Source organism: Balaenoptera physalus (genome assembly GCF_965194825.1).
Source record: "Balaenoptera physalus genome assembly, chromosome: 20".
NCBI lineage: Eukaryota > Metazoa > Chordata > Mammalia > Artiodactyla > Balaenopteridae > Balaenoptera > Balaenoptera physalus.
The window spans coordinates 9,617,657-9,639,173 of record NC_138901.1 but is presented as its reverse complement, the minus strand read 5'-3'; the positions used below and the strand labels follow the sequence as shown (position 1 = coordinate 9,639,173).

Sequence of the window (21,517 nt, the reverse complement as noted above, 5' to 3'; positions counted from 1 at the left end):
GGCCTGAGCTCCTCTTGGGAAGGAGGCATTTGGGAGAGGAATGAGCTGTTGGTCCCTCGGTCACCCCTCTCGGTCGCCTCTGGGGCAGGCACTTGCGCCGTCACCGGGCCCCAGGGCGTTCACGGCCCCTGTGCTGTGCCCACAGCTACCTGGATATCATCGAGCAGGCCATCTCAGAAGGGCACACCTTGCTCATCGAGAACATCGGCGAGACCGTGGACCCGGTTCTGGACCCTCTGCTGGGCAGGAACACAATCAAAAAGGGAAAGTGAGTGGCAGCGTCCACCTCCGCGGGTTCACCCACGTGATCGTCCTCAGTGCTGAGGTCTGGCCTCGGACTGAGAGAAAGGGCGGGGCATTTCCTTTCCTGGGAGGAAGCAGGGGCTTCAGCAAAATGCGCGAAGGGACCCCCCAGCTCCCAGGGGAGAGACTCGCAGCTCCCAGGGGAGAGACTGGCAACTGCGGGGCTACACCAACAGTTTATTAGCGACTGCCTGCAGATCGCGATCCTTAATGGTCATCTTTTTTTTCTATTTCCATGCATTTTGCAAATCTTGAGTCTATTTCTTTCTATTCAGGTGAGATTCACATAACATAATATTAACCAAAAGTGACCAATTCAGTGGCATCTAGGACACTGGTGCCTGGCTTCTTTCACTGAGTATCTTTTCCCGGTTCACCTGAGCTGTAGCAAGTATCCATACCTCATTCTTTCTCGTGGCTGAATAATACTCCGTTGTGTGGACCTGCCACATTTTGTTTACCCGTTCACTGGTTGATGCATTGAGCTTGTATTACTTTTTTTTTTTTTTTTGGCTGCACCATGTGGCTTATGGGATTTTAGTTCCCCGACCAGGGATCGAATAACCCGGGCCCTTGGCAGTGAGAGTACGGAGTCCTAACCACTGGACCACCAGGGAATTCCCTGTATTGCTCTTCTAATTTAAACATTTAAATCAACTTTAAAAATGTAAAGGTCGGAGTTGATCTGAGCCACCTATAAATGCAGGGGTGCAGGCAGAAGCCCAGAACAGAGGTGACATAAATGTGCTGATGTCCTAGACTCGGAGAAGGGCCTGGCGTGAGTAGTGATACCCAGGGCTGAAGTTAGAGGCCCCCCAAAATGTGAGCTCGGCCAGAAAGGGGAGAGCAGAGTGGGGAGCTGGAGAGAAGCGAACCCCCCCAGTGGGTGAGCCGACCCGGGTTCCCACCCTGGCGGCTCATCAGATTCACCTGGGGAGCTCCAGGGATGTCCCGGTGTTCTGAATTGGGGTGTCAACATCTTTCTGATGTTAATGGCTTTGTGGTGGAGCCCAGGCCAGAGTGTTCCTGCAGAGGCTTCCAGATGAATAAGATGTGCAGCCAGAGTCAAGTAAATGCCCCTAAAAAAATCAGAACAAACTGTCCAGAGAGAGAGCAGGTGCATTTTCTAGAAGGGCCAGTCACAGCCCAGAGAGGGATGGGTTTTTTTGTTTTTTTGGTTTTTTCCAAGTTGCAGATTATTTATTAATCAGTGTAAACCCCAGCACAATATGCCAACATGATTTCGTGCATTTAGAGGGGAAATACTTCCCGGTTAAGTGGAAAATTGTGCCGATGGCTTCTGGAAGACCTTTATTCTAAGCAGCTTTATAGTGAAACATTTCGTTGAGAAGTCTGGACCTTCCTCCCAGGCTGGCGGGAAAGGCAGTCTGTCTGTGCTGCCATCCCTTGGTCACCGGGGGCCCTCCTAACCCCTCCCTCCGCCGACTGCCAGGTTCATTAAGATCGGCGACAAAGAGGTGGAGTTCCACCCCAACTTCCGCTTGATCCTGCACACCAAGTACTTCAACCCCCACTACAAGCCCGAGATGCAGGCCCAGTGCACCCTGATCAACTTCCTGGTCACCAGGGACGGGCTCGAGGACCAGCTCTTGGCCGCCGTGGTGGCCAAAGAGCGCCCGGATCTGGAGCAGCTGAAGGTATGTCGAGACAGGAGGAGCAGGGCAGGCAGCTCAGAGACAGCAGGGGGCAGGTCACCGTGACCGCAGCGTCTGGCGGCTTTGAAGGTGCCCTGCTAGTCACACTGAGTGTGTTTGGTACGACAGAATGAGTCACTCCTCCTCCCCGGCTGCCTCCCGAATCTAATTCTAAATCAAGTGATGGCTTCACTGAAAGAACAGGAGTTACAGCGGTGCCCGGGCTGCCCTAAAGCACCGAACTCCTGCCCCACGAGAATGTCTCTGCTGCCGGCCCCTGTGTACCAGGCCCTTCCTTGGTTGGCTGAGCCATACACGTGGGCTCACAGAGGTCCCGGGCCCCACTCATGTCCCATGGTCCCCACGTCCTTGCTGCACAGCTGCCCATGACAAGCAGCTGCAAGGCCCCCCTACCCTGCTTGGGGGCCTCCACTCCGGCCCCTTTCTTCCAGGCTTGCCGTGTTCCTCCCGTTCTGAGTCCCGGGGCCTTGGCCCTGAGCCCCCCGAGCCCCCCAGCTGGGGGACCAGGCCGTGCCAGCGACTGATTTCCCTTCCCGGGTCTCTGCCCCTCCTGCAGGCGAACCTCACCAAGTCTCAGAATGAATTTAAGATTGTTCTGAAAGAGCTGGAAGATTCTCTGCTGGCCCGTCTGTCGGCCGCATCAGGGAACTTTCTGGGAGACACAGCCTTAGTTGAGAATCTGGAGACCACCAAACACACGGCCAGCGAGATTGAGGAAAAGGTAAAAGACCATCTTGGGGGCTACCGCCTCGCACCCCCAGCCGGAGCACACAGGGGGCATGGGAGCTGGGCGGATGGTCACTGAGAAAAGAAGCCGTAGCCACATGGGGGCCCCTGGGGGCCCGGGGCAGGGTCAAGGGGCATGGATGCCCGCCAGGCACATCTTCATCCATTCTTCTGTAGATGGACATTTAAGTTATTTCCATGCCTTGGCTATTGTGAATAGTGCTGCCACGAACATAGGGGTGCATGTATCTTTCTGAATTATAGTTTTGCCTGGATATATGCCCAGGAGTGGGATTGCTGAATTAGACAGTAGTTCTATTTTTAGTTTTCTGAGGAACCTCCATACTGTTCTCCATAGTGGCTGCAACCACCAACTTACATTCCCACCAACAGTGTAGGAGGGTTCCCTTTTCTCCACGCCCTCTCCAGCATTTGTTATTTGTAGACTTTTTAATGAAGGCCATTCTGACTGGTATGAGGTGATATCTCACTGTGGTTTTGATTTGCATTTCTCTAATTATTAGTGATGTTGAGCAGCTTTTCATGTGCCTTTTGGCCATCTGTCTTTCTTCTTTGGAGAAATGTCTACATAGGTCTTCTGCCCATTTTTTGATTGTTTGCTTTGAGGTGCAAGAGGCAAAAATCACAGAAGTTAAAATCAACGAGGCGAGAGAGAACTATCGGCCAGCTGCGGAGAGGGCGTCCCTGCTGTACTTCATCCTGAACGACCTCAACAAGATCAACCCCATCTACCAGTTCTCGCTCAAGGTGCGGCTGCGTCTGGGGCCACTGGGGCCCAGGCTGCAGGTGGGCTTGGGGGGCGGGAGCCAGGGCACCAGGCCTGACCAGCACCAGCACCCGGGTCCGAGCAGTGCCCCAGAGCCCACATGGGCAGAATGGAGCAGCCTCGCAGCCCACCCGCAAAAGCCCCCTGCATTCGGTGACCCCCCAACAACCAGGCCTTCAACGTGGTGTTCGAGAAGGCCATCCAGAAGACCGCCCCCGCCAACGAGGTCAAACAGCGCGTGATCAACCTGACGGACGAGATCACCTACTCCGTGTACATGTACACGGCCCGTGGGCTCTTCGAGCGAGACAAACTCATCTTCCTCGCACAGGTGGCATTTCAGGTAACATCTGGCCTCGATGCCCCATGTGTGGTCCTTGGACCGGCAGCACCGGAGCCCCGTGGGGTGAGCTGGGGGAGAGTGGGGGGGTATTGGAAATGCAGATTCTCAGGCTCTGGCTCAGACCCAGTGGATCCAAACCTGCATTTTTAACAATATGTGGAACACACCTGGGCTCTTGAGTTGGTACCAGGGAAGGTGTCCCAATGGGAGCCACTGAAGGGGAGGTCAGTTAAAGAGAGACGTCATTCTAGTCCCTTGAAGTCATGCCGAGCCGACAGTCCCGCCTCAGCGGTTAGCCCGCTGTGGATGGGAAAGAAAGGTACTAACGAGTAAACATCCCCCCCTGTTTTTACAGACCTGATGAAATATTTAAAGATTTTGGTTCCACTAAATTGATAAACAGCCTCTCCGCCACTTTGCACCGTGTTATAAGTGTTGTTGGGAACACGGATTTCATAGCTAGCTGGGGCATCAGTGTCAACCCAGCTTTCCATCCAAACTCCAACTTGGAATTAGGGGTCCAGGTTAAGGAGGTTTCTTTTCCACGTGAATCTCTGAGTAATGGGTTCACTGTTTCTCTCCCTGCTAAGAGGGCGTCAAGGTAAGTTTCCTTGATGCTCCCCCTAATTTTCCAGAGTAGAATGTATTCTTTTCAGGCCCGAAGAACTTTTTATTTTACTAAGATAAAAAAAAAAGAGACCCTGACTCAGGGGAAACTCTCTGTGGAGTCTGGGAAAGCAGCCGTGTGAGCTCCTGACTGGGGAGGTTACAGTGACCACGGCCCCGGCTCCCCTGCTGTCCATCTGAGATGGAGGGGCTGGGCCAGTTGCCCAATGAGCCACTTCAGTGACCAAGACAGGGCCTGCTAGAAGCCCAGAGAGGTTGTGCGCACAAGTGGCAAGGTGACTTCAAATGTGACCAGAAAACGTATATACCCAAAAGAATTGAAAACATGTATTCAAACAAATACATGCATATAAACATTCATGGCAGCATTATTCACAACAGCCAAAAGGCAGAAACAACCCAAATGTCCAACGACAGACTATTGGGTAAACAAGATGTGGTCTCTCCGTACACTGGCCCATTATTTGTCCATAAAAAGAATGAAGCACTGACACACGCTACAACACGGATGAACCTTGAAAACACGCTCAGATGCAAAAGGCCTCGTGTTGTATGATTCCATTTACTGGAAATGTCCAGAACAGGCAAATCTGTAGAGACAGAGAGTAGACTGATGGTTGCCTGAGGGTGGGACTGCTGAAGGGTAGGGGCTTTGCCTCTGGGGTGATGAAAAAGCTCTGCACCTGGACAGCGGTGATGGTTGTACAACAGTGTGAATGCACTAAATGCCACTGGATTTTAGACTGTAATAGGGTTAAAATCGTACATTTTTATGCTGTGTGTATTGTACCGCAATTTAAAAACAAACAAGGTGCTGACCAAGCTTTGGGCTGACCCCAAAGGGGCAGGACAGTGCTTCCCCTGCAGGCAAGGGGTGTGAGCCCCTGTTGTAGGACAACATCTAAGCGAGCCCCACGGCCCCTCAGGTCTTGTCCATGAAGAAGGAGCTGAACCCGGTGGAGCTGGATTTCCTTCTGCGGTTCCCGTTCAAGGCCGGGGTCGTGTCACCCGTGGACTTCCTGCAGCATCAGGGATGGGGCGGCATCAAGGTTGGCCTTCAGACTTGAACACTGTGTTCTCTCCCCACCTCGCGGCCTCTCCTGCTCGCCCTGGACATGTCTACAAGGTGCTCCCGGCCGTAACATTCAGTAGAACGTGGAGGCCTCAGAGGTGGGACCAGGCCCTGCTGGGCTGCCTGCCAGCTCACGGGGATTTTGCTGTCCTACTGCAACGCAGCAACTTCACCATCACGTCCCTGCAGGCGGCAAGCTGAGCCGCGATGGGCCCCAGGGTGTGTCCAGGGGTCGCCCCTCCGCCGCTTCCCCTCACTTCCAGGAAAATGCAAAGTGTCAAGTCTACTCCTCAGAATCCTGGGGCCGTCACTGTGTCAGTTCAGACAGACCAGAGGAAGGCGGCCCCTGGGATGAGCAGGGCCCCTGTTGCAGAGCCCCCGAGAAGCAGCCAGGAGTCACATCCCCGATCAGATTCCTCCCTCGTCCCAGCCATTCATCCCCAGCCGCTCATGGTTTGAGCGACAGGCCCCAGGGTCATGCTTTTCCCGGAGCCCGCGGGGAAGGCGCCCACCGGGACGGGGGAGAGCTGAAAGGCCATCTGCCCCCAGGCCCTCTCGGAGATGGATGAGTTCAAGAACCTGGATAGCGACATCGAGGGATCCGCCAAGCGGTGGAAGAAGCTCGTGGAGTCGGAAGCCCCCGAAAAGGAGATCTTCCCCAAGGAGTGGAAGAACAAAACGGCGCTGCAGAAGCTGTGCATGGTGAGGTGCATGCGGCCTGACCGCATGACCTACGCTGTCAAGTGAGTGCCCCCATCCCCACCCCACCCCCGCCCCAGCCTGGGCCTGGGCCTGGGCCTGGGCCTGGGCCTCAGGGCTGGGGAGTGGGAGCCTCGGCCACATAGTGGACGGGATCCCATCCCACCCACCAATTCCCGTTCTGAGTTCTCGTAGTTCTGGGGTCTCCGAAGGTGGCCAACAGGAACCCCCGCCTCCCCTGACCCTGGGTGAGGAGAGGCGCCCCGAGATAAGCGACAGGAAGATAAAACTCCCCGGGTTGGCCACCAAGATTTTAAAAAAGCCTGTGCGCGCTACCAGTGCAGGGGACACGGGTTCGAGCCCTGGTCCGGGAAGATCCCACATGCCGCAGAGCAACTAAGCCCGTGCGCCACAACTCCTGAGCCTGTGCTCTAGAGCCTGTGAGCCACAACTACTGAGCCTGCGAGCCACAACTACTGAGCCCGTGCTCCGCAGCTACTGAAGCCCGCGCACCTAGAGCCCATGCACCGCAACAAGAGAAGCCACCGCAATGAGAATCCCGCACACCACAACGTAGAGTAGCCCCCGCTCACCACAACTAGAGAAAGCCCGCGTGCAGCAACGAAGACCCAATGCAGCCAAAAATAAATAAATAAATAAATTTATTTTTTTAAAAAAAGCCTGGGGGCGAATGACCTCCGAGGCCACAACCACGCGGGGTCCTTTAAGGATGCTGTGGGGAGAAAACAGTGGCAGAGCCATCAGCATCCGAGGACTTTCATGGCCTCAGTGGCTGGATTTAAAGTAAATCTTTTATTTTTACGGCTCGTTTGCAAAGAGAACCATTCTGCTTTCGTGAACAATCTCTCCGGACCTGAAACGCCTCCAGGACTGGAAACTTACCATCGGGTTTCAGCTCCCATTCCTTTCACTCCCCAAAGCACAGAAAGACTTCAGGAATATCAACAGCTGTAACATCTGCACGTCCGGCCCGGGCAGGCCATGGCGTCATGGGGGAGGGAGGGAATGAAATAGGCCCCGTTCTCAGAGGGGCGTCTTGGTTTTCCGTTTGTCCTAGTGGCCTGAAAGCCACCAGATTTCCCAAAAGACGCCCACGTCCCTAATAGAATTCCCCTCTGACAAAGCAGAGGCCTGACTCACACCCACTGGTTGTTCACAGATGTGTGTTTCTGTTCTGCTTTGTTTTCCCGGGACTGAAGAGGAAAGGGACCACAAGGGGTTCTGGGTGCAGGAGGGGAGCGGGTGGAGTGAAGCAAGAAATCACGTCACGAGGGAGAGTGGAGCTGGTCCAGGGAGAAAGCAGGAAGGCGTCCCGGGAAGGTCGGACACAGTGTGGGGAAGGCCAAGGCGAAGGGCACTGAGCATCCAGGGGGACACCGCCCGCCGGGCGAGCTGAGCACGTGTGGGTGTCCAGACCCACGGCCCCCGGAGCACTCTTTAGAGTCACCCGAGTCACCACGGCAGAAAACGCATCGGGACCGTGTGGGCGACCGCCAACGCCAGGTGAACCCAAGTCATGCTCTGCGACGGTCGCGAGGAAAGCAGGTTCACCTCCCGAATCCAGGGCAGTGGAGCTCAGGAGCAAGGAAATTCAACTCCAAGTCCACGGCGAATAGTAATAACACACAGTCATCAAGAGCGTGGGTGCCAGACGCGCTCAGAGCCTTCCACCCCCACCCTGGGTTCACTCCGCCCTCCGCCAACCCCTCGAGCCCGGCACCTCCCCTCCTCCGGGTCCACAGGCCCAGGGAGGGTAACTCGCCCATGGTGGGGTGGGGTGCTGGCAACGGGCTCCCCAGAACAGCAGCCCGGGTCTGTAGCACCTGCCAGCGTGCAAGCCGCTGGGGGCGGCTCCAGCACCCCTGTGCCCAGGACACAGCGCCAGGAGCAGCGGAGCCCGACCGGAACCAGGCGCCCACTATGCTGCATCATCACTTCAGCCGCAGAGAATGACCATGTGGCCCGGCCACGTCAGGAGCAGCAGGGAGCTCGTGACATTCCTGCCCCAGGCAGGACCTGTACCTTCTAGAATTCCTTCCCGGGCAAGGATACTAGCACTGACATTCCGGGTCAATTCCAAAGGCCAGAATCAAGCACAACCAGGGGCCTTGAGCAGGAGCCCCCCCACCGGCCTGTGGTCAGCACTGGCTCAGGAGTCTGTACAGAGCCAGCAAAGGCCAGACCGGGGAGCGAGTGACAGGTATCATTCCCACGGGAGTGGGAAGGCCCGCCTGGCACCCGCCCGCAGACTCCCCGTTGACTCAGAGGGAAGCTTCTATGTGAACAGGTCCACCCACGGGTCTCCACGAGGCTCAGAGCGCTCAGATTGCCGACTCCTTGGGCATAAGTGCGTCCTCTCCAGGGAGGCTGCCATCGTCCTTCTTTCAAAGACCGCACTGGACATAAGTTTAGCTCCTGTGGTTCATTCAGATACAGTGAGCTCAGCCACCTGTGGTCAAGGGAGAGGGGCAGAGAGCTGAGATCCCAAGGTCACCCTAAGAGGGGCCTCGACTGACCCCAGCCTTATCAGGGTCAAGATAGAGTTTGGGGCTTGGAACAGAGGGTGCTTATGTAAAGAGAAGTTTGGGTTTTTCCTGTGACTTTCCTGATGGTCCATGTTTTGCGGTGCTTGGAGCTCACCAAAGCGACTCTAATGCACGCGTCCTTCCTCAGAGCCCCCGTCGGGGGAGATCCTCAGGACGCAGAGGCCGATCTAGGTTCTGCCCCTTGTTGCTGCCCTGGTCTGGAGAGCAGATAGGAAGTGTGTGGGAAACAGGAAGTCACTAGAAACTGATCCCTTCCTTGGGAGCGCTGAGGTGTGGTCACCTGGAACGCTTGCGGCCGGGATTCCCTCCCGGTTGACCTTGCACGCCTTTGAAAGTGCAGGTGGCATCAGCTGGCTGAGAGCCTCTCACCCGTCTGTGCACAGGTGGCCAGGAGCAAAGGGTGTCCAGCGCGAACACCGCCAAATACCACACACGCTCCCCCCCACCATCCCTGCCTGCAGGAGGCCCCTGTAGAGACCGCCTTTCCAGCTAGAGGCCCTTCTCTGCCTAAGAAAGTCCCCCAGAAAAACGGTCCCTCCCCTCGGGTCTGACCAGGCGTGTCCCCCTCAGGAACTTTGTGGAGGAGAAGATGGGCAGCAAGTTCGTGGAGGGCCGGAGTGTTGAGTTCTCCAAGTCCTACGAGGAGAGCAGCCCCTCCACCCCCATCTTCTTCATCCTCTCCCCGGGCGCTGACCCCCTGAAGGACGTGGAGGCCCTGGGTAAGTGCGGCCGGGTCTGGGGAGAAGCGAGTCCAAACCGCAGAGAGACGGCCCTTCACACCCACTAGCAGGGCAGGTATCAGACACACGGAAATGACAGGGGTCGGGAGGATGTGGAGAGACGGGGGCCTGTGCACTGCTGGTGGGAACGTGAGCAGGTGGTCCCTCCCTAAGTCACACATCGAGTCACCACATGTCCCGGCAATTCCACTCCTGGGGACCTTCCCAACGGAGCCGAGAACAGGTGTCCAAACAAACAGGTCCCCTCACAACGGCCAAAAGGTAGATCCAACACACACGTCCACCAGCTGATGAATGGCTGATGGCAAAGTGGTAAATTCATAAAAGGGAACGAAGCACTGACACAGGCTACACCGTGGACAGAACGAGAAGACACTGTGCCGAAGGTAGGAAGCTAGACACAAAAGGCTCCACGTTATACGATTCCTTGTATCTGAAACGTCCAGAACTGGGGAATCCGTAGAGGCAGAAGGTAGATTAGTGGTTGCCAGGGGCTGGGGCGGGAACAGGATGCAGAATGACTGTTTAATGAGTACAGGGCTTCCTTCTGGGGCGATAAAAATGTCCTGGAACCAGATAAACAGTCGCACGACACTGAATTGTTAAATGTCCCTAAATCGTACACTTTAAGATGGCTTTTAAAGTGGTACATTTGATGTTATGTGTCTTTTACCACCATCTTAAAAGGGGGAGGGTGTGGAATTGCCAGCTGTGGATCACGGAAGCTCCATTGTTGCCATTCAGCCGTCCCCGTGCTTTTCCTGTTTTCCTTTCCTTTAGGGAAAAAATTGGGATTTACCATAGACAACGGGAAACTCCATAACGTGTCCCTGGGGCAGGGACAAGAGGTGGTGGCGGAGAATGCCCTGGACATGGCTGTGGAGAAGGGACACTGGGTCATTCTGCAGGTACGGGGGTGGGCGGCACCCGTGCCTCTTGGGCGAGGGCTCCCAGCCTCAGCGCCCGCGGGGCTTGGCCTGAAGGCCTGAAAGAAAGCAGGTTATGGGATTCGCGTTCACAAGCGTGGCTGGGAATCCTACAGCCCCTGAAGGAGGGGGCAGGAGGCGCCCACGCCACGCACAGCTCTGCCTGGTTGGCAGGTGGTATGAGGCATCACCACTGAACGTGTGGATTCTTCAGCAGTGAGAAAGGCGTCCCCTCCTCCCCCTTGTTGGCTCGACTGCCCCTCCTCGGTCCTGCAGCCTCTCCAAGCACCACCCCCCCCCCCGACCACCGCCAGGGCCCGGCTGGCCCCCCTGCAGGCCCGCCTCGGCTTCCGCAGACCCACGGCATGGCTGACCTCAGTCCACAGGGCCTAGCCTGGTCCCATGCGGGGACCTCAGCTTCGAGTCATTTCTTTCTGTTCATTTCCTTTCACAAAATGATCGCCCTGACAAGTCTAGTTACCATCTGTCACCAAAGACATTACCTCATATTCCCCACACTGTACATTTCATTCCTGTGACTCTTCTATTTTGTAACTGGAAGTCTGTACCTCTCAATCGCCCGCACCTATTTCTCTCCTCCCCCCACCCCTCTGGCAGCCACCTGTTTGTGCTCTGTATCTGTGACTCTCTGTTTTGCTATGTTTGTTCATCTGTTTTGCTTTTTAGATTCCACGTACAAGTGAAATCATACAGTATTAGTCTTTCTCTGTCTGACTTATTTCACTTAGCATCGTATTCTCTAGGTCCGGCCATGTAGTCGCAGGTGGCAAAATTTCATTCCTTTTTATAGCTAGTATTCCATTGTGTATATACACCGCGTCTTCTTTACCCACTCACCTGTTGATGGGCACTTAAGTTGCTCCCACATCTTGGCAATTGTGAATAATGCTCCTATGAACATAGGGGTGCACGTATCTTTTGGAATCAGTGTTTTCATTTTCTTTGGATAAATACCCAGAATTGGAATTACTGGATGACACGGTAGTTCTATTTTTCATTTTGTGAGGCGCCTCCAAACTGTTTTCCATGGTGGCTGCGCCAATTTACAATCCCACCAACAGTGCACGAGGGTTCTCTTTTCTCCAATTTTTTTTTTTTATTAATGTATTTATTTATTATTTTTGGCTGCGTTGGGTCTTTGTTGCTGCGCGCGGGCTTTCTCTAGTTGCGGCAAGCAGGGGCTACTCTTCGTTGCGGTGCGCGGGCTTCTCATTGTGGTGGCTTCTCTTGTTGTGGAGCACGGGCTCTAGGGCGCACGGGCTTCAGCAGTTGTGGCACATGGGCTCAGTAGTTGTGGCTCACGGGCTCTAGAGCGCAGGCTCAGTAGTTGTGGCGCACGGGCTTAGTTGCTCCGCAGCATGTGGGATCTTCCCAGACCAGGGCTCGAACCCGTGTCCCCTGCATTGGCAGGCGGATTCTTAACCACTGCACCACCAGGGAAGTCCCTCCAAGTCATTTCTTTTTACCCAAGCCTCTCAGAGGAGGGGTGGGGACCATATAATCTCAGCCCTTATGCCGGTGGAGGGCGGGAAGGACTCGCCACAAGGCTGGAGGTCGTGAACGAACTGAGAACAAGCTTCAACTCTGGGGCCTCAGTTGCTCAGTGAAATTATCGAGCGTGGCCAGCGCCCCGGGAAGGGCGGACAGCGGGGTGGGGAGTGCGGGTGCCACTGGGGAGGGGCCTGCCCTGTGGGCCCGGGGTGGGGAGGAGTGAGCGGGCACTTAGCCCTGGTCTTGGCCGCAGAACATCCACCTGGTGGCCCGCTGGCTGAGCGCCCTGGACAAGAAGCTGGAGCGCTACAGCGTCGGCAGCCACGATGACTACCGCGTGTTCCTCAGCGCCGAGCCGGCCCCCGGCCCCGAGTCCCACATCATCCCCCAGGGCATCCTGGAAAACGCCATCAAAATCACCAACGAGCCGCCCACGGGCATGTACGCCAACCTGCACAAGGCCCTGGACCTCTTCACCCAGGTAGCGTGGCCTCCCCCCGTGCCCCGTGCCTGGCCCAGCGTCAGCGCCTGCCGGTTCTCTCCCACCCACGCCACCCCCAACGCGCACACACTCCTTGAGCCACAAAATGAACAGATCCCCGAAGGACTGTGCAAAATGCAACTGATCTAAAGTGCCTGGCGCACAGCTTCACAGAGCAGAAATGCGTATCGCCCATCAGTTTCATGACCTGCACGTCAGCCCCGGTAAGTGCGGGCCGGGTCCTCGGTTTGTCCGAGCACCTTAGGAAGGGGCCAAGCTCCCGAGGTGGTTCCCTGAGGGCCATTCAGCCTCGCTGGGGCCACAGTGCCGCCCAGACCCCTGCTCTCACTCCCCGTGAGACACGATGCTGTGGGAAGGCCGGGTGCGGAGGGGATGGGGCCGCAGTGCCCGGCTGGAGGGCGGTGGTGACAGACGGGAGGGCGGTAGTGCCCGCCGCACAGGGCTCCGTGCTCTGGTCCCAGGCCCAGTCTTCCTCCCTCGACAAGTAGGCCCCACTACCTTGTGGAGGGGCACCGGGTGCCCTGGCCCTCCAGGGTGGGTAGGGGGGCCTCGGCCTGCCTGTCCACGCTGTGTCTGCCTGGACCTTTGTTCACGTGACTCCTCCCCCGTCCAAACCTCCCAGCCCCCAACCTGCCAGGTGTGTAGCCTTCCCTGGCACCCCTGCTCCCCTCCGCAAATCCCTAGCATCTGTGTCCATTCTTTTGGTACCTGATCTTCATCTGTTCTATACTAGAACTTTCTGGGTGCACGCATTTGGTCTCCCAAGTGAGTCTAAAACCGTTTTGAAGAAGAAACCCCGTATTCTCCGATAATACCCAACAAAGATCTACGTATGGAGCACATTGTGCCAATGTTGCGTAACGTCTATATCTGATCTCTTTAATTTACGTGACAATATCTGAGTCATCCACTAACCACTCCCTATGGGCTTAAAGGACCCACCAAGGTCAGAGTGTAAAGTCACAGAGAATGGAAAGCAGGAAAACAGACGTGCAGACCGGGTCCTTCCTCCAAACAGTACGTCCGTGTGCCCAGGATGTGGTAGGCTCAGGGAACAAACACTGAACAAGATCCGTTATGCGGGTGACTGGCCTGAGTCTGGTGAGGGGCGTGGACGCGTTCACAGGAGTGAGAACAGGGTGTGATGCACGTGTGGGGACATGCACGGAGCCCCAGGGCGACGCAGCTCACACTGGGGGCCGCAGGCCGGTGCGGGGTCCCAGAGCTGTTTGCTGCTGTCTGTGCTGAGTCAGCACGGAGGTGGAGAGGAGGCGTGCGGTGAATTCTGTAGCATTTCGACATCGCTGTCAATCCGAGCACGTGATCCGTTTTTCATTTTTATCATATTTTGCTAAAATATCAGTCCGTGATGGAGTGGGGGAGGGTGGCGAGGTCGGCAGGAAGCTGGTCCCCCACTTGCAGGAGTCTGGGGCCTGCTCCAGGCTGCAGAGTGGCTCCCGAGCCAGGCTTGGCCGGGAGGTGGGTGTCGAGGTAGAGACAGCTGACGCCCGAGGGGCAAGCAACAGAAAATGCAACAGCCTCTGGGCCCGGGGAGCAGCTCCCCACGGTGCGTGGAGCCCGCTGGGGCCTCTGGCAGGGGACGTGGGGGCCGGGAGGACGCAGAGGGGCTGCTGGGCTTTGGGGAGGTGCTCTGGCTGCTTGGAGTCAGCGGGAAGCGCAGTCGCTGTCAGGCAGGAGCGAGGAGGGGCCGCCCGGCTGAGGACAGGCGAGCGGGGACGTGGCCGGGGCTTGCTGAGGTGCTCGAGGGCTCCCTAACTCTGTGCATCACCTAAGGCGTCTGCAAAGATCGGAAGGGAAGCCATGAGGAAAGCTGGGCCCTGTTGCTTCCTGACGGGACCCTCCCAAGATCGGGGGCCCACTGCCTTCACAGAGTTTCACAGGAAGAGGCAGTAGTGGCTGGGACGCGCCCAGACCATCCTCGGGCACCCCTGTGACCACAGAGCCCAGAGGCCCGGGAGGCCAGTGGTGAGCGCTCCAGCCAGAGGGAAGTCTCTGGAGGCAGACGGAACCCGCCAGGCCTTCCCTCGACCTCGGGCCCGGCGGGCTCCTCCCTCTGCTTGGCTGTCTCAGTCTGCAGCCTTTCACGGCCGATGTCTGGAAGGGTCCAGCCAGGCCTGTCTCCTGGGCCCACAGCTGACAGGTGACGGCGCCGTCTCTATGATAGGCATTGAGGAAGGACCTGGGGGCGATGTTGGGGTGATGGAGCCCCCATCTGCGCCCCTCCCTTTCCATGTTTGCTGGAGGGGACCCCAGCCGGGCATCTGTGTCAGGGCTTCCATGGAATCAGGACAGGGCCCCTCCCTTGTTACACCTGGTGCATTTTTTCCTGGCACTTTTCCCCACGATGACCATTTGATAGGTGTCTGTCCCCTGGTCCAGCTTTCTGGCCGCCGTGCCTGCTGCCCCCACAGAGCACCCGGCCACTGGGAGGCACTCACAGGGCTGAGCGGGTGAAGAGGAGCCCAGCTTAACTTCCAGAAGCCTCTGTGTTCAGAGGCACCCACTTAGCAAAGACTAATCCGTTAAAGTCGCACAAACCCAGAGAGAACTGGGCTTCAGAATTTGGGCTGGGTTGGCCTTTCCCTGGAGCCACCTGCTTTCAGAAAGGGTTTGCTCAGCATCCCCTCCTCCTTTACAGATCGTTTTTGGCAAGTTTGGGGTACTGCTTGTGTGTAGATGATGGGGAACGTTGATGATTGCGGGGGAATTATATTGGGGAATATTTTATTAGGAAGATGTATCAATAATTTGACTTGTAACCAATACTTAAAGTGATACAGCTGCATTTCTGGAGGAAGCAAGGACAAGAAAGCGCGTCCTCTACCCTACTCTACAGGTCGGGAGAGACTCGGGAAACCAGCTCAGAGCAGTCTATGGCCTTAGGTCCCACCCCTCATCCCCACCTGCACCCCCAGCGAAGCAGCTGGCAAAGACGGCCCTGGTCCTGCCCGGGCCGTCTGTGCGGACACTGCCTGACCCGGGGTGCCTGCCCTCCTGCAGGACACACTGGAGATGTGCACCAAGGAGATGGAGTTCAAGTGCATCCTCTTCGCCCTGTGCTACTTCCACGCTGTGGTGGCTGAGAGGCGCAAGTTTGGGGCCCAGGGCTGGAACAGGTCGTACCCCTTCAACAACGGGGACCTCACCATCTCCATCAACGTCCTCTACAACTACCTGGAGGCCAACCCCAAGGTAAGGGCCCACCTGGAGCCCAGCTGGGTGGTCCTCCCACCCTGCCCTCCTTTCAATTATTCTGTCTCACATTTAAGAGACACTGAATAGGTTTCACAAGCCAAAGAAAATCTGAAAACGTGCGACTCCTCTCTGACCCCAGCAATCTGATATAATGGTCACCACCCAGGCCCTGGCCACCACCTCCAGCAGTTCTCAGCCGTCTGGCAATTTCTCTAACTCCACGGGAGTCAGTATCTTTGGGGACCTGCCAGTCCTGCACCCAAATAGGGATTCCCCCAGAAAGGCCAGCCCCCCGGGCAGCGTGAGCCGAGAGAAGACACAAAAGGGCTGCCTGGGCCACAGGCCTTGCCGACAGAACGCAGGTTCAGAGGGAAGGCCAAAAAAAAAATCTCCCTGGAGACACGGAACGCTTCCTTTCATTTGTGTTGAAAATTAAAACCAATGTGTCAGGTGCTACGCAAGCCACTGCGAGGGCTGCAGCAAGGCGGCTCCGTGGCCGGAGGGCCTGTCTGCGGGCCCAGAGGGGAGACTCACGCCCCAGGTGGGGTGAATCCCGCTGCGAGCCCCGCCTCCAGATGTGGCCGCCCCCTCGGGAACTGAGAGCCGGCCGTTCTCCCCGCCTGACGTGGCTCCTCTTGGGATCTTACGTGGAGTGTGGCGCTGGCACAGGACCTGTCTCCGTGACCCCCAGGGGGAGGCAGAAGGGAACCCCGTAAGCCCTGGGCTCCTCCTTGCTCCTGCGGCCGGCGCCTTCCTACACCAACAGACGTGGACGTTCAGCTTACCCAGGAGGCTCCCGAGAACCTGCCCAGGGCGCCTGGACACACCCCTGCGTCACGCCCTCCCTGTCCCAGCGCCCCAGGGCCAAGGCGCCCGCCGCTTTGGGGCACGGTGGGCGCCCCAGGGGCCTGGCTAGAGGCCTGAGGCTCACACACCCCCTCCAAGCTTTGGGGACTGAGTGACCAGGGGCGGAGGGTGTCCCGCCCATTGTAACAAAGCTCAGACGCACTGGGAGGGGAGACCTAGGCCAGCTGCCCCCAGACCCCAGAGGAAGACGACCTCCCAGGACGGCCGCCACCCCAGCCTGAGCCTGGAATGTTGTTTGCTTAGTTCCTGGCCAAACACCGGAAGTCGGCCCTCCTCCAGGGAGGGGGACAGTGGTCTCCGTGGGCAGGTGCCGGGGGTCACTTCGCCTATGACAGGGTCTGAGCTGAACGCCGGCGGCACATCTTACAACACGCGCAAGAAGATGTGAAGAAAGAATTTCCTCATCACAGCAGCTTCGTCAGAGCAGTTCTCTCCGGGGAGATTCGAGTGGGAGGAGCAGTCTTGCTAGAAGTTTCTAACGACATTTACGCAGACGCTTCCCTCGTTACACACCCACAGAACCCTAGTTGGGTAAGAAACGGCTCGAGAACGCACACCGTGTGCTCCAGTGACCGGCGGGGTGAGGCGTGAGTGGCACTCGGCGTCCCGCTCAGCAGTGTGTGATCGGGCCGGGGCCCCAGGCCTGCGCAGCCTGACCTGCCCTTTGTCTGAGCTCGCGGCGGGGAGGCAACGATGAATAACCTCCTGTGAGGATGTCGCCCTCGGCCTGCGACGAGCCAGTCCGTCCTCCCGACTCTGAGCAAGTCGACTCAGGCTCTGAGGGCGAGGCCTGGCAACGTGTCTCTGACAAGCGCTCTGGGGACTCCATCCGGCAGGTGTGGGCACACGGACGGCACCCGCCCCCCCCGGGGGTTAGTCCCACTGCCCCGCATCCCAGGAGGCAGCTCACGGGGGCCGGAGATGCAAACTGGGGTGTACCCGGCCCCACTCTGCAGGAGAAACAGAAGCTGTCCCCGAAGCAAATATGCAAAATGCAGAAAAGGCAGCTCGGCACATACCCAAGATAACCAAACAGAGAGAAAAACTGCAGTCACAAGATGATGATCAAGAGGATATTAATGGTTTGTTTTGTTTTGTTTATTTATTTATTTATTTTTGTCTGCGTTGGGTCTTCGTTGCTGCGCGCGGGCTTTCTCTAGTTGCAGTGAGCAGGGCTACTCTTCGTTGTGGTGCGCGGGCTTCTTATTGCAGTGGCTTCTCTTGTTGTGGAGCACGGGCTCTAGGCGCGCGGGCTCCAGTAGTTGTGGCACATGGGCTCAGTAGTTGTGGCTCGCGGGCTCTAGAGCACGGGCTCAGTAGTTGTGGCGCACGGGCTTAGTTGCTCTGCGGCATGTGGGATCTTCCCGGACCAGGGCTGGAAGCCGTGTCCCCTGCATTGGCAGGCGGATTCTTAACCACTGCGCCCCCCCTGGGAAGCCCCAATATTAATGTTTTAAGTCAAAGTTCATGAGAGCACATCAGACACTTGATAAATCAGCAAGTTCTTATTCAGTTAACTTCAACTTGCCCGCATTTGGTAAGCAGCGGCCATCCAGGCAGGGCACTGTGGGAGTTACATAAATGCCCACCTTGCCCTTAAAGAGCCACGATCCTCAGAGAAACTTGTGTGTGTGCTGTGCTGCCCAGCGCGTCAGCTGCCGCCACACATGACATGCAGCAAGTCCCAGCGGAGGGGAACGAGACACTGGATTTCAAAAGCTTGGTCTAAAAAAAAGAACGTAAAATACCTTATTCGTAGTTTTTATGCTGAGTGCCTGTTGGAACAATCTTTCTACTTAAGTGGCTGCTGGAAAATCTGAAGTTACGTACGTGGCTGCCCGTGTGGCTCCCACTGCTGGCCAGCGCTGTGCAGGAGCAGCGACGTGCTGGGACCGGGGAGGGGAATGGGTTCCTGGCTTTGTGGAGGGGCTGTACTCGAGCCGCTCTGGAGGAGGAGCACAGTCATGGCCATGTGGTGGCCAAAGGAGCGGCATCCCAGGCTGAGGGCACAGTGCGGAAGCAGAGGCAGAACACAGGGCAGTGAGAGTGGCCGAGGGTGGGATGCACGGAGAGACCCGGCCGCCAGGGGGCGCACTTGCGTGCACTGCCCGGTTTGGTCCGGTTCCCTCGGGCCCGGGAGCCAAGGTTCTGGCGGGGAGGCTACTTGCTGGAGCTGGCTGTGCCACCGAGACCTCAGGGGCACGCATGGGCAAGGCTACTGGAGTATAATCGGAACCAGGGCCCTTTGGGGGATCAGAAGGTAGACCCACTCGATAGATCCTGAAGGCACGACGAACTGGATGTGATTCGTGGCCAGAAAGATCTACGGTGCCCAAGAGCCAACACCCCATCCACAAAGAGTTACCGCTTTTGCTGGAGACAGCGGTGAAGGGAAAGGTCACAGGTGGCTCCACACTTCCATTTCCAAGCGTGGGGAACAAAGGGGGCACGGGCAGAGGGAGCGTGTGGGAGCTGGGGGGAGGGCCTGCGGGGTCTGCAGTGCCGGTGCTGGGGTCAGGGAGGTCACGTCAAGGGAGAGTGAAGAGGGGCGGGCACAGGGCCGGGCCGTCCTGGCTGGGGGTGGGGTGGAGGCAGGGGAAACTGGCAAGCCCCTGGTGCGAGGAGCCCGGCAGGAAGAGGGTCGAGGAGGAGCTGGTGGCCGAGTCAGGGGGGAGGAAGGGCCAGGCTTGGGCCTGGTGACCGAGGGTAGCAGGTGACCCTGCAGACCTGGTGGAGGCAGGGGTGACAGGAGGGGCTGGCAGACCCAGAAAGGAGCAGGGCACAGGGTCCCCTGACGGCCGCCGCCCTTCTGAAGGTGCCCTGGGACGATCTCCGCTACCTCTTTGGGGAAATCATGTACGGCGGCCACATCACCGACGACTGGGACCGCCGGCTCTGCAGGACGTACCTGGAGGAGTACATCCGGGCGGAGATGCTGGAGGGAGAGATCCTGCTGGCCCCGGGGTTTCAGATCCCCCCCAACCTGGACTACAAGGTGAGGGCTCCTTCCAGGGACGGGTAACACATTAAACACGAGCTGCCTCTGTGACTTAAAGCACAGACCTTAAAGAGGTCCATGCCGTCCCGCCGGCTCCCTGGCCAGAGCCTCCGTCGCAGATGGACCACCAATAAGCAAGCGGACAGGCAACCCAAATAAGAGGGCTTGAAAGGCAGCCTCCATGGAGGAGTGTGGAAACTTCCTCTGTGTGGCTGGGGAGCAGCCCCAAAAGGGGGTCAGGGAAATGAGGTTTGGTACAGAGGGCAAGACGTGGACAGAACGTTCTGGGACGCGATGCTTAATAAACGGGGGACACGGGTTCCGGCTCGCACAGCTCTCCCTGCTTACCCAGCCCCCACCCCTTTTGCAGGGTTACCACGAATACATCGACGAGAACCTGCCCCCCGAAAGCCCCTACCTGTATGGCCTGCACCCCAACGCAGAGATCGGCTTCCTGACGGTCACCTCGGAGAAGCTGTTCCGCACTGTCCTGGAAATGCAGCCCAAAGAAACCGACTCGGGAGCCGGCACCGGGGTGTCTCGCGAGGAGAAGGTAGGAGCCTGACTACTCATCCGCCAACGGAGGAAGCGCAGGGCCTGGGACCTGGGGGTGCAGCGATCGGCAGCAGCCCCTGGGAACTTGTCAGCAACCTCATCGGGCCCCGCTCCAGACCTCGGGGGGTAGTAGAGCCTGCAAGCGGGCTGCTGCAGCCCACACGGAGCACCAAGGGCTGAGCTAGAGAGAGGCGGGCACCTCCGCGTACTCGCCGAGCAACCTCCCTCCCCGCGGCTCCTGCTTCACCGGCTGGGCTCCACAGAGTGCCTGCCCTGCAGCCCCGCCCCGCGAACACGAGGGCAGCAGCCGAAGTCCTGGGCGGGCAGCGCGTGTGGCTCAGGCAGGGCAGTCTAGACGCTTAAACCAGTCCCTCCAGATGTGCTTAGGTGAGCCTGGGGGCCAGATCCCATGAACACTCACCGCAATAGCACAGCGCAGACAACGTAAGAGCATTTAATAAATTCCCCGCTGTCAGGGTTACCTCTGCCGTCTCAAGAGGCATCGGCACCTTGGCACTTTTTAAAATATTCCGGACAAGCTCTACTAAAAATTAGCTAACTATTGGGCTTCCCGGTTAAGTAGACCGAATTCTTGACTGGAAGACTCTCAGTGCGCTGAGGCCCCCTGACCTTTTCTTTGTCTGATGATTGAAACCAGAGACCTACTGATGGCGCTCTGGTGGCAGTGGTGTTCGTGACCACCATGTGGGCCACCCCTTGAGAGGGTGTGACCAGCACGGTCCCTGCAGACAGCCCACACCAAGGACAAGGTCACAACCCCACGGCCACCAGGGGATGTGATGGGGGAGGGAAGCAGTGCATTCAGGGATGTCTGAAGGCACCAGGCTAGGGCAGCTTGATGCTCCCGTGGCCAGAGCCATATGGCCTTGACAACGAAGCCAGAACACTAAAGCCTGATGGCCAAGTTTACCTTCCCCTGATCAAACGCGGGGCTGCGCCTCCGTGATCCCGTTTTTTCTGGCAACTCCGCCTGCCTTGCCCCTGGGCTCGGAGTTGAACGTCGGGCTAGCACCCGGGCCCTGGCGCTGGGGGAGGGCTGGGGGTGCGGGCACAGTGACATGGGCTGGCTGGGCGCTGGCTTCCAGGTGAAGGCCGTACTGGATGAGATCCTGGAGAAGATCCCAGAGACCTTCAACATGGCCGAGATCATGGCCAAGGCCACCGAGAAGACCCCCTACGTGGTTGTGGCCTTCCAAGAATGTGAGAGAATGAACGTCCTGACCAACGAAATGCGCCGCTCACTGAAGGAGCTGAACCTGGGGCTGAAGGTAAAAACAGGGGTGGCAGGACCTGGGGTGTGACTTGAGACGCGGGCTGACCACCGCAGGCTGACTTCCCTTGGCCACAAGACCAACAAGCCCCAGGCCGCTGGGCCTCGGC

General features: G+C 57.6%; 2 protein-coding genes across 6 annotated transcripts in view; one reads left to right on the top strand and one right to left on the bottom strand.

Annotated features, from left to right (window-relative positions):
• PGS1 (phosphatidylglycerophosphate synthase 1) overlaps window positions 1-21,517 on the bottom strand; it is a 67,589-nt gene that overhangs the window by 4,041 nt on the left and 42,031 nt on the right. For 2 of the 5 annotated variants that reach the window (XR_014257845.1, XM_082442990.1), the window contains one exon: window positions 17,647-18,288. The exons of 2 other annotated variants lie outside the window; for them this stretch is intronic. The gene's annotated coding sequence lies outside the window, so the exon portion shown is untranslated. Of the gene's footprint in view, window positions 1-17,646; window positions 18,289-21,517 lie in introns of those variants that run through there. One more of the 5 variants, XR_014257849.1, reaches the window with a different exon arrangement.
• The window catches only part of DNAH17 (dynein axonemal heavy chain 17), a gene marked incomplete at its 3' end in the record, with an annotated part of 115,130 nt that overhangs the window by 91,138 nt on the left and 2,475 nt on the right, over window positions 1-21,517 (top strand). Inside the window, exons 64-77 of the mRNA XM_082443049.1 lie at window positions 146-268; window positions 1,757-1,961; window positions 2,536-2,700; window positions 3,333-3,473; window positions 3,665-3,835; window positions 5,389-5,511; window positions 6,084-6,277; window positions 9,371-9,519; window positions 10,321-10,448; window positions 12,232-12,459; window positions 15,502-15,693; window positions 19,379-19,558; window positions 19,932-20,114; window positions 21,223-21,405. Of these exons, the coding sequence (XP_082299175.1) occupies window positions 146-268; window positions 1,757-1,961; window positions 2,536-2,700; window positions 3,333-3,473; window positions 3,665-3,835; window positions 5,389-5,511; window positions 6,084-6,277; window positions 9,371-9,519; window positions 10,321-10,448; window positions 12,232-12,459; window positions 15,502-15,693; window positions 19,379-19,558; window positions 19,932-20,114; window positions 21,223-21,405 (2,365 nt within the window). The remainder of the gene's footprint in view (window positions 1-145; window positions 269-1,756; window positions 1,962-2,535; window positions 2,701-3,332; window positions 3,474-3,664; window positions 3,836-5,388; window positions 5,512-6,083; window positions 6,278-9,370; window positions 9,520-10,320; window positions 10,449-12,231; window positions 12,460-15,501; window positions 15,694-19,378; window positions 19,559-19,931; window positions 20,115-21,222; window positions 21,406-21,517) is intronic.